Consider the following 11923-nt stretch of genomic DNA (forward strand, 5'->3'; position numbering starts at 1 on the left):
TCCAGCCTGACCAGCCGCCTGAACCGCCTGCTAGGCCCGGTCCCACCTCTAAACCGCCCCCGAGTTCGGGCCCCACCCCTCGCCCACAGTTCCGTCCGGAGGCCCGGTTTTAACCTCAATGTTTTCTCTGGATCTATTTCTGCATCCCCCTCCCTGTGCTAACCCCAGGCCTTCTCCGCACCCACCCGGGAGGAAACCAGAATTTCTGTGTTCTACCCTGTCCTACGTGGCTGAAACTCGAGCCCACGAGCCCCGCCCGGCCAGAGACTCGAAGCGGAAGTGACGTCAGCACACCACCGCCATCTTTTCCGGCGCTGGCTCCTCTCGGTTAGTGGGGTTTCGCCTTTATGGTGGGGGAGTCAGCCGCGGTTGTGGTGAGTTCCGCCTGCTTGGCGGTTCGGTAGATGGCAGGGGGCAGCAAAGGAATGATTGCGCGCCGTCGCGCAGGAGCCTCCCGCATCCGGTTCATTTCGTTCGTTTCTCCGGGTCCCTGCTCAGCCAGTTCCGAGAGGCTGCACACTCTCAGCTCACTTGAACCTCTGCAACCTTTGCCTCCTGGGTCAAGCAGTTCTCCTGCCTCAGCCTTCCGAGTACCTGGGATTACAGGCAAGTGCCACCACGCCTGGCTACTTTTTGTATCTTTTTTTTTTTTTTTGAGACGGAGTCTTGCTCTGTCGCCCAGGCTGGAGTGCAGTGGCCGGATCTCAGCTCACTGCAAGCTCCGCCTCCCGGGTTCACGGCATTCTCCTGTCTCAGCCTCCCGAGTAGCTGGGACTACAGGCGCCCGCCTCGTCGCCCGGCTAGTTTTTTGTATTTTTTAGTAGAGATGGGGTTTCACCGTATTAGCCAGGATGGTCTCCATCTCCTGACCTCGTGATCCGCCCGTCTCGGCCTCCCAAAGTGCTGGGATTACAGGCTTGAGCCACCGCGCCCGGCTAACTTTTTGTATCTTTAGTAGAGACGGTTTTGCCATGTTGGCCAGTCTGGTCTTGAACTCCTGACCTTAGGTGATGTGTCTGCGACGGTCCCCCAAAGTGCTGGGATTATAGGTGTGAGCCACCGCACCTGGCCAACTTTTGAAAATTTTAAATTCTGTTCTTCAGTCATCTTAGGTACATAATGAAGTTAATAACACACATGGCTGGTGACTACTGAATTGTTCTGTGCAGGTCTGGACTGGCTTCTGGTCATACTGGGGGGTAACAGCATCCACAGGAGATCAGGCTGTAGGGACAAATATCAGACCCATTACTAGGGTTTGAATGTAGGTTTTTTTCAGTATTAAATAGAAGTAATGGGCCAGGCATGGTGGCTCATGCTTATTATCCCAGCATTTTGGGAGGCCAAGTCAGGAGGATTGTTTGAGCCCAGGGGTTTGAGACCAGCCTGGGCAACCTGGTGAAACCGTCTCTACTAAAAAATACAAAAAAGTAGCCGGACCCAGTGGTGTGCACCTGTTGTCCCAGCTACTTGGGGGGCTGAAGTGGGAGAATCACGTAAGGCCGGGAGTTCGAGACCAGCCTGGCCAACATGGCGAAACCCTGTCTCTACTAAAAATGCAAAAATTGGCCAGGCATCCTGGTGCATACCTGTAATCGCAGCTACTCAGGAGGCTGAGGCCTGATAATCGCTTGAACCTGGGAGGCAGAGGTAGCATTAAGTCGAGATCGCGCCACCGCATTCCAGCCTGGGCAACAGAGTGAGACTTTGTCTCAAAATAATAATAATAATAATAATAATAATAATAATAATAAGTGATGATGCCTACCTGTGGTCCTAGCTATTCAGGAGGCTGAGGTGGGAGGATCACTCGAGCCCCAGAGGTCTAGGCTACAGAGAGTCGTGTTGGTGCCATTGCACTTCAACCTGGGCAATAGAGTAAGACCCTGTCTCAACAGAAAGATAGATAGATAGACAGACAGATAGATAAGATAGATAGATAGATGTAATGATAGCTATTGGGAAGGATGGTTGTAATTAAGTTAGCATGTATATATAAAGCTACTAGAGCTACTTCTGGCATTATCAGTCCCCAGTAAACGTCAGTTACTGTCATTAATACTTTTGTTACTGAGTGATGATACTGAATGGGCAATTTTTGGTGGCCTTCACATCTGTCACCTGCAGAGGCAAAACTCAGGCATAATGTTTGATGACTGATGTTTCTTTTTTTTTTTTTTTTTTTTTTTGAGATGGAGTCTGGCTCTGTCGCCCAGACTGGAGTGCAGTGGCCGGATCTCAGCTCACTGCAAGCTCCGCCTCCCGGGTTCCCGCCATTCTCCTGCCTCAGCCTCCGGAGTAGCTGGGACTACAGGCGCCCACCACCTCGCCCGGCTAGATTTTTGTATTTTTTGGTAGAGACGGGGTTTCACCGTGTTAGCCAGGATGGTCTCGATCTCCTGACCTCGTGATCCGCCCGTTTCGGCCTCCCAAAGTGCTGGGATTACAGGCTTGAGCCACCGCGCCCGGCCTGATGACTGATATTTCATGCTTGTTGTTTGATGATTGATATGAACAGGATCGCAAATAACCCTGTAAAAAGAGGAATGGAGATTGCCTCTATCCACCTAGATTCATAAGCTGCCCTGAGGTGATCTTGGCATCAAGGAAGGGATGCACATCGCACCATCAGCTTCAGAGAATGGCAGTCATTGATTTGTCCCGTGGTAAGTCCTTGTTGATGCTCTTTTTCAGAGATTCTGCTTTAGGTCACCCTGCACACCACAAGAGTCCAGTGAGCTGGGCCTGAGCAGGCATGCAGCTGATTGTTTTAGGAGGAATTGAAGTGAACCACAACAGAATGCTGTTTGTTTGTTTGTTTGTTTGTTTATTTTTGAGACAGAATCTTGTTCCGTCACCCAGGCTGGAGTGCAGTGGTGCAATCTTAGCTCACTGCAACCTCCGCCTCCCGGGTTCAAGTGATTCTCTTGCCTCAGCCTCTCAAGTAACTGGGACCACAAGCACATACCACCAGGCCTGGCTAATTTTTGTTTGTTTGTTTTTGTTTTTGAGATGGAGTCTCACTGTCTCCCAGGCTGGAGTGCTGTGATCTCAACTCACTGCAACCTCTGCCTCCTGGGTTCAAGCAATTACCTGCCTCCAGCCTCCTATAATTTTTGTATTTTTAGTAAGAGACGGGGTTTCATCATATGGGCCAGTCTGGTGTCAAATTCCTGACCTGAAGTGATTTGCCCACCTTGGCCTCCCAAAGTGTTGGGATTACAGGCATGAGCCACTGTTCCCAGCCAGAATGCTGTTTTAGAATTCAGCCCTGGTTTGTGTACCTTAGGAAATGCTACATAAGCTTCATGAGTGTTACTACTATGGGCAGATAGAGAGTCACATTTTTCTGGGTATAAGTTTCCTCGTAAAATGAAACTATTACCCTTTACCCAACAGGCAGCTCGGCCCACATCTGCTTTTCTGGGTCTAGGTGACACAGGACTACTATGGCATTTCGTGGCAGTGTTGTGTGTGTGCTGTTTTCTCGAGTGTACAGGAATATATGGGAATTTCAAGCTAGAATGGAATGACTTCTAGGCATGAGAATGTGGGAAGGATGGGCAGCTCTGGCTTCTCATGCTTTCTTACTTTTCCACTAGGGTTTTTTTCCAGGGAACCAATCTGCCCTTTTGAAGAAAAGACAAAGGTAGAAGGGATGGTGGAGGACTACCTGGCAAATGGTTATCAGGTAAGCAGAAAATGTGCTGTTGTACAAAATGACATGCTTACATCCAATAGGTAGGCACATTTCCGTCTAGACAGACTCATCTCCAGAGTTTTCTTAGAGCAAATGAAGCCTTACTCAAGGACTAAGTCCCCAGATGAATTTCCGCAGGGAATGAAGTCTCCTATATGTAAAGTGTTAAGTTGAAAATCATCTCAATATCTCAGTAATTACTAATTAAGCTTGACTTTCTTGGTGCTAACTGCATGTTTCTTATATTACTGGGTTCTGTGACAGATGATAAGACAGATGAAAGTGTCCTTTTATCAAATAATTTATTTACTCATCAGCATTTATCAGGTATCTGCAGTGTGCTCAGGAGTGTGCTACATAGAGACCAATGGGACAGGAAGAGCTTCTAGCCTGGCTGTGCTGAGATAAAGTGTAAGCAGTGTGCAGTGGCTCATGCCTGTAATTCCAGCTACTCAGGAGACAGAGGTGAGAGGGACCACTTCAGCCCAGGATATGGAAGCTGCAGTAAGCAGCAATTGTGCCTGGGTGACACAGTGGGACCCTATGTTTATATATAAATAAATAAACAGATTGAATAGATAGATAGATAGATGCTAGATAGATAAAAATTCACATTTAGGAAGTGCTGTTCTAATTAACATTTAAAATTTAAAAATGCAAATATTAAAAAATTAAATAGATCAGGAAATAAAGATTTAAAAAAAAATTTTAAAGTGCTGTTTAAGGCATATGTCTGTCAGAAGTCACCCTTGAGTGTTTAGACACAAGAGCTCCTGAGACATTAAACCCTGGAGTAGATCATGGGAGACCTGAGAACCATGTATAAGTGAGGATAAGGTTCCCCTTCATCATTCTCCGGTGAACATTGGTGGAAGTGTTCATTGGCTCAAACCAGCATGTGTATGATGACATAGGATTCAGTGACCTTTGATGATGTGGCTGTGGACTTCACCCCGGAGGAGTGGGCTTTACTGGACACAACTGAGAAATACCTTTACAGAGATGTGATGCTGGAGAACTACATGAACCTGGCCTCCGTGGGTAAGAGTAACATCACTTTGCTTGGCATGGTGGCCTGCACCTGTGGTCCCAGATACTTGGGAGGCTGAGGTGGGAGAATCGTTGGAGCCTGGGAGTTGGATACTAGCATGGGCAGCATTATGTGACCTCGTCTCTTAAAAGAAAAGAATTCTAGGCCGGGCGCAGTGGCTCACACCTGTAATCCCAACACTTGGGGATGCTGAGGTGGGCGGATCACGAGGTCAGGAGATGGAGACCATCCTGGCTAATACTGTGAAACCCCATCTCTACTAAAAAAAAAAAAAAAAAAAAAAAAAATAGGTGGGCGTAGTGGCAGGTGCCTGTAGTCCCAATTACTCAGGAAGCTGAGGCAGGAGAATGGCATGAACCCAGGAAGCGCAGCTTACAGTGAGCCGAGATCATGCCACTGCACTCCAGCCTGGGTGACAGAGTGAGACTCCATCTCAAAAAAAAAAAAAATCCTAAAAATGAAGACTAGGCCAGCTGTGGTGGCTTACGCCTATAATCCCAGCACTTTGGGAGGCCAAGGCGGGCAGATCACATGTGGTCAGGAATTTGAGACCAGCCTGGCCAACAAAGTGAAACCCCATCTCAGCTAAAAATACAAAAATTAGACAGACATGTTGGCGGGCACCTGTAATCCCAGCTACTTGGGAGGCTGAGACAGGAGAATTGCTTGAACCAGGAGGGAGAAGTTGCAGTGAGCTGAGATTGCACCACTCCACTCCAGTCGGGGCCACACAGTGATACTTCGTCTAAAAAAATTAATTAATTAAAAATAAAAATAAACACTAGCATCATTTCTTGTAGCCTGCTATAGAGCAGATGTATGTTACATGTTTGCTTGTCAATTCTGAATACAATGGGGAATAACAGAGACAGTCCCAAGTAACAGTCCCTGCTATAGTATGTTTTAATTTACTGTGGTAATCCTGGAAGCATCATCAACAGCATCAGCTTCGTGCTGTAAGAAATATACATCTTCCTTCCTATTCTTTTTTTTTTTTTTCCCGAGGCGAAGTCTCGCTCTTGTGCCCCAGGCTGGAGTGCAGTGGCACGATCTTGGCTCACTGCAACCTCCAACTCACAAGTTCAAGCGATTCTCCTGCCTCAGCCTCCTGAGTAGCTGGGATTACAGGTGACTACCACCATGCCCGGCTACTTTTTGTATTTTTAGTAAAGATGGGGGCCGGGCGCGGTGGCTCAAGCCTGTAATCCCAGCACTTTGGGAGGCCGAGACGGGCGGATCACGAGGTCAGGAGATCGAGACCATCCTGGCTAACACGGTGAAACCCCGTCTCTACTAAAAATACAAAAAAAAAACTAGCCGGGCGAGGTGGCGGGCGCCTGTAGTCCCAGCTACTCCGTAGGCTGAGGCAGGAGAATGGCATAAACCCGGGAGGCAGAGCTTGCAGTGAGCTGAGATCCGGCCACTGCACTCCAGTCCGGGCGACAGAGTGAGACTCCACCTCAAAAAAAAAAAAAAAAAAAAAAGATGGGGTTTCACCATGTTGGCCAGGCTGGTCTCGAACTCCTGACCTCAGTGATCCGCCCACCTTGGCCTCCCAAAGTGCTGAGATTACATGCGTGAGCCACGGCATCTGGCCTCCTTCACCTATTTGATTTAGTAAATTGGAAACTCCAGGGTTGGGGCCCAGTCATCTGTGTTTTCAGAATCAATGAAGATGAATCTAATATACTATCATGTTTGAGATCCAGTGGCAGAGTTGTTTACCCATGAGTTGTTTACCCATCTTTTTGTTGTACTTACTTTATTTCTGCCGGGGGGGGGTTTTTTTTTTTTTGAGACAGAGTCTCACTCCGTCACCCAGGCTGGAGTGTAATGGTGCCATTTTGGCTCACTGCAACTTCAGCCTCCCAAGTAGCTGGGATGAGACACATCTGCCACCATGCCCAGTTAATTTTTTTTATTTTTATTTTGTATATTTTTAGTAGAGATGGGATTTTGCCACGTTGGCTAGCCCCAGTCTTGAACTCCTGACCTCAGGTGATCCACCCACCTCGGCCTCCCAGAATGCTGGGATTACAAGTGTGAGCCACTGCACCCGGCCTGCCTACTTTATTTATTTATTTTTTGGTGACAGGGTCTTGCTCTGTTGCCCAGACTGGAGTGCAGTGGTGCAATCTCTGCTCACTGCAACCTCCGCCCTCCCAGGTTCAAGCGATTCTCCTGCCTCAGCCTCCTGAGTAGCTGGGATTACAGGCAAGTGCCACTGTGCCCAACTAATTTTTGTATTTTTAGTAGAGAAGGGGTTTCACCATGTTGGCCAGGCTGGTCTTAAACTCCTGACCTCAAGTGATCCACCCACCTCAGCCTCCCAACGTGTTAGGATTACAGGCATGAGCCACTGTGCCCAGCCTACTTTATTTCTTACTGAAATAAAAGTTTTAATGCTTTACAAGTGTGTACATCAGTCTGAATTTTGGGTTTAATGGGTCAGATATAACCAATCTTTTTTGGGCACAGAAATGGAGATCTTAGCTTTTTTATCTCTTTTGTAATAATTACATTGCTTTTATTAGAAATATATCTCCTGGCCAGGTGTGGTGGCTCATGCCTGTAATCCCAGCACTTTGGGAGGCTGAGGTGGGTGGATTGCCTGAAGCCAGGAGTTTGAGACCAGCCTGTCCTACACGGTGAAACCCCATCTCTACTAAAAATACAAAAAATTAGCCAGACGTGGTGGCACACACCTGTAGTCCCAGCTAGTCAAGAGGCTGAGTCAGGAGAATCGCTTCAAAATGGGAGACAGAGGTTGCATTGAGCCAACATTGTGCCACTGCACTCCAGCATGGGTGACAGAACAAGACTCCATCTCAAAAAAAAAAAAGGAGGGGCCGGGCGCGGTGGCTCAAGCCTGTAATCCCAGCACTTTGGGAGTCCGAGACAGGCGGATCACGAGGTCAGGAGATCGAGGCCATCCTGGCTAACACGGTGAAACCCCGTCTCTACTACTAAAAAAAATACAAAAAAACTAGCCAGGCGAGGTGGCAGGCGCCTGTAGTCCCAGCTACTCAGGAGGCTTAGGCAGGAGAATGGCGTGAACCCGGGAGGCGGAGCTTGCAGTGAGCCGAGATCCGGCCACTACTGCACTCCAGCCTGGGCGATGGCAGAGACTCCATCTCAAAAAAAAAAAAAGAGGAGATTTTTAAAGATGCACTTTGCCTCAGAAAATTTAAGCTATTTTTCTCAGAGTTTTGGATATCTTTGAGTTTTATTTTCCGTTTTGTCAAACATTCCTATGATCTAATTAAACTACCTGTTCTGTTTCTTTATTAACTTTATCATTTTGATATATGCTCTTTATGTAGATCTTTCCTACTTTCCTTTCCTGAAGATATTCTCTTCCTATTTTCCATCAGCTTTAATTTTCTTTTCTTTTCTGAAGTCTCCCTGTGTTGCCCAGGCTGGAGTGCGATGGCACAATCTCGGCTCACTGCAACCTCTGCCTCCCGGGTTCAAGCGATTGTCCTGCCTCAGCCTCACCAGTAGCTGGGATTACAGGCATGCACCACCATGTGCGGCTAATTTTGTATTTTTAGTAGAGATGGGGTTTCTCCAGGTTGGTCAGGCTAGTCTTGAACTCCTGATCTCAAGTTATCCACCTGCCTCAGCCTCCCAAAATGCTGGGATTACAGGTGTGAGCCACCGCTCCCGGCAGTTTTAATTTTCACAGAAGTAGTTTGTAATAAACTATCTAAACACAACAGTTGTGTAATAAACCCCACATCATTATAGCCTGATTTTTGACATACCAAAATCCTAAGGTTCTCTGGCTTTTATTTTATTGCTGTGTTTAATTTGAAAACAAGTAAAAATGACTCATTTTAAACTAACATTTCTTCTCTAAAGGCTTACATTTCTTTTTCTGCTTAACTTCAGAGTGGGAAATACAACCTAGAATCAAACGGTCATCACTTCAGCAGGGTTTTTTGAAGAATCCAATATTCACTGGGATACAAATGGTAAGATTCATGAGGGATATTTCTTAATTTCCTCTCTTAGAAAAGATTGAGAATTCCATTCTAGAATATCAGCGCAGTCAGAGGTGTGGCTTACATCTGTAATCCCAGCTACTTGGGAGGCTTAAGTGGGAGGATCATTTGAGTTCAAGGCCAGTCTAGGCAGTATAGCAAGATTCCAGCTCTGATTTTAAAAAGAGGGTGAATGTGGTGGCTCACACCTGTAATCCCAACATTTTGGGAGACTGAGGTGGGTGGATCACTTGAGGTCAGGAGTTTGAGACCAGGCTGGCCAACATGGTGATACTCCGTCTCTACTGAAAATACAAAATTAGCTGAGTGTGGTGGTGGACACCTGTCATACCAGCTACTTAGGAGGCTGAGGCTGGAGAATGGCATGAACACAGAGGCAGAGGTTGCAATGAACTGAGATTGCACCACTGCATTCCAGCCTGGGCGACTGAGTGAGACTGTCTCAGAAATGAAGTAAAACTGAGTCTGTTGTCCCATCACTTTGGGAGGCCTAGGCAGGTGGATCACTTGAGGTCAGCACTTCGAGACCAGCCTGGCCAATGTAGTGAAACTCTTATCTCTACTGAAAATACAAAGGTAGCCAGGCATGGTGGCAGACACCGATAATCCCAGTTACATGAGAGGCTGAGGCAGAATTGCTTAAACCCGGGAGGTGGAGGTTGCAGTGAAAAAGAAACAGCACAAATGAGAGATACTTGAGAGAATTAGAGAAGTAGCCTGTACCGTTGAGGGAGCAGGGTCTCTGGAGAGAGAGTCTGAATGTGGTGAATTTTGTGATGTTTCATTCCTATATAACTTGCCACTTCAAAATACCCACAAGTACACATTCCCACATAAGTAACTAGACATTGACGATTTAAACAGTTTCATGAAAATCTACACTATTTGGTTGGGTGCAATGGCTGACACCTATAATCCCAGCACTTTGGGAAGCTGAGGCAGGTGAATCGCTTGAGCCTAGGAGTTCAAGACCAGCCTGGACAACAGATACCCTGTCTCTACAAGGAATAAAAAATTAGGCAGGTGTGTTGGCATGCACCTGTAATCCAAGCTCCTCGGGCAACTGAGGCAGGATGACGGTTTCAGCCTGGGAGATTAAGGCCGCAGTGAGCTGTGATTGTGCCATGGTACCCAGCCTGGGTGACAGAGTGAGACCTTGTTTCAAACCACCCCCCACAATAAAAAAAGAACTGCAGTTTTTTTTTGTTTGTTTGTTTGTTTTTTAACAATTAGAGCCAGTGGCATAGAATTCTAGCCAAAGTTCCCATCATTCAATCTGGGAGAAATCAGAAAGTCAGGAAATAAAAACAAGGAAGAAAAATTGTAAAAATTATAATTATCCAAGTAGGCAGACATGGTAACTCATGGCTGTAATCCCAGCACCTTGGGAGGCTGAGGCAGGGAGGTTTTGTGAAGAGTTTGAGATCAGCCTAGGCTACATAGCAAGACTCCGTCTCTATACTGATAAATTGAGGCTGGGTGTGGTGGCTCATGCCTGTAATCCAAGCAATTTGGGAAGTCGAGGCGGGCAGATCATGGGGTCAGGAGTTCAAGACCAGCCTGGCCAACATGGTGAAACCCAGTCTCTACTAAAAATACCAAAACTAGCTGGGTGTGGCTGCACATGCCTGTAATCCCAGCTACATGCGAGGCTGAGGCACGACAATCACCTGAGCCCAGGAGGTGGAGGTTACAGTGAGCCGAAATCTTGCTACTTGCACTCTAGCCAAAGCGAGACTCCATCTCAAAAATAAACTGAGGTGGGGCGTGGTGGCCACGCCTGTAATCTCAGCACTTTGGGAGGCCGAGGCAGGCCAATCACCTGAGCTCAGGAGTTTGAGACCAGCCTGGGTAACTTGGCAAAACCCTGTCTCTACGAAACAGAAAAATTAGCCAGGTGCAGTGGTGGGCACCTGTATTCCTAGCTACTTGGGAGGCTGAGACAGGAGAATCACTTGAGCATGGGAGGTGGAGGTTGCAGTTTGCTGTGAGTGTGCCACTGCACTCCAGACTGGGAGACAGAACAAGACTTTCTCTCAAAAAAAAAAAAAAAAAAAAGTAAATAAACATTAAGAAGTAAAATAATAATTATCATTAAAATAATGTTTCTAGGCCGGGCGCGGTGGCTCAAGCCTGTAATCCCAGCACTTTGGGAGGCCGAGACGGGCGGATCACGAGGTGAGGAGATCGAGACCATCCTGGCTAGCATGGTGAAACCCCGTCTCTACTAAAAATACAAAAACTAGCCGGGTGAGGTGGCGGGCGCCTGTAGTCTCAGCTACTCGGGAGGCTGAGACAGGAGAATGGCTTAAACCCGGGAGGCAGAGTTTGCAGTGAGCTGAGATCCGGCCACTGCACTCCAGTCCGGGGGACAGAGCAAGACTCCGCCTCAAAAAAAAAAAAGTTGGGAAGCCGGGCACGGTGGCTCAAGCCTGTAATCCCAGCACTTTGGGAGGCCGAGATGGGCGGATCACAAGGTCAGGAGATCGACACCATCCTGGCTAACACGGTGAAACCCCGTCTCTACTAAAAATACACAAAACTAGCCGGGCGAGGTGGCGGGCGCCTGTAATCCCAGCTACTCGGGAGGCTGAGGCAGGAGAATGGCGTAAACCTGGGAGGCGGAGTTTGCAGTGAGCTGAGATCCGGCCACTGCACTCCAGCCCGGGCGACAGAGCAAGACTCCGTCTCAAAAAAAAATAATAATAATAATGTTTCTGTGTTCAGATGGGTGAAATCTCTTAATATGTCTGAAAATGTTTTAAAACCTTTATCCCATCATCAACAGACAAGAGGCTACAGTGGATGGAAACTCTGTGACTGTAAGAATTGTGGAGAGGTCTTCAGTGAACAGTTTTGCCTTAAGACACACATGAGAGCTCAGAATGGAGGGAACACTTCTGAGGGTAATTGTTATGGAAAAGACGTCCTCAGTGTGCACAAGGAAGCCTCTATTGGACAGGAACTTTCCAAATTTAATCCATGTGGAAAAGTCTTCACCCTAACTCCAGGCCTTGCTGTACATCTTGAAGTTCTCAATGCAAGACAACCATACAAATGTAAGGAATGTGGAAAAGGCTTTAAGTATTTTGCGAGCCTTGATAATCACATGGGAATTCACACTGATGAGAAACTCTGTGAATTTCAGGAATGTGAGAGAGCCAT

General features: G+C 47.2%; 1 protein-coding gene across 2 annotated transcripts; it reads left to right on the forward strand.

Annotated features, from left to right (window-relative positions):
* Positions 1–305: 305 nt before the first annotated feature.
* On the forward strand, positions 306–11917 carry LOC111527738 (zinc finger protein 561-like). Of its 2 annotated transcripts, XM_026455576.1 has the most exons (5): positions 306–374; positions 2519–2666; positions 3603–3691; positions 4615–4741; positions 11547–11917. In XM_026455576.1, the coding sequence occupies exons 2-5, from the start codon at positions 2642–2644 to the stop codon at positions 11576–11578; spliced, it is 273 nt and encodes a 90-aa protein (XP_026311361.1). In that variant the 5' UTR covers positions 306–374; positions 2519–2641; the 3' UTR covers positions 11579–11917. The 2 variants fall into 2 exon arrangements, with proteins under 2 accessions (XP_026311361.1, XP_026311360.1); XM_026455575.1 differs by lacking the exon at positions 2519–2666 and having other exon boundaries at positions 310–606.
* Positions 11918–11923: the final 6 nt, after the last annotated feature.

This window comes from Piliocolobus tephrosceles, chromosome 21 (assembly GCF_002776525.5).
Source record: "Piliocolobus tephrosceles isolate RC106 chromosome 21, ASM277652v3, whole genome shotgun sequence".
Classification (NCBI taxonomy): domain Eukaryota; kingdom Metazoa; phylum Chordata; class Mammalia; order Primates; family Cercopithecidae; genus Piliocolobus; species Piliocolobus tephrosceles.

Excerpts from the sequence above, each read along its gene's own strand:
- LOC111527738 (XM_026455575.1), top strand. The coding sequence starts at position 405 with ATGGCAGGGGGCAGCAAAGGAATGATTGCGCGCCGTCGCGCAGGAGCC. Across the intron at positions 3,692-4,614 it reads ACCTGGCAAATGGTTATCAG|GATTCAGTGACCTTTGATGA; the intron begins GTAAGCAGAAAA and ends ATGATGACATAG. Across the intron at positions 4,742-11,546 it reads CATGAACCTGGCCTCCGTGG|ACAAGAGGCTACAGTGGATG; the intron begins GTAAGAGTAACA and ends CATCATCAACAG.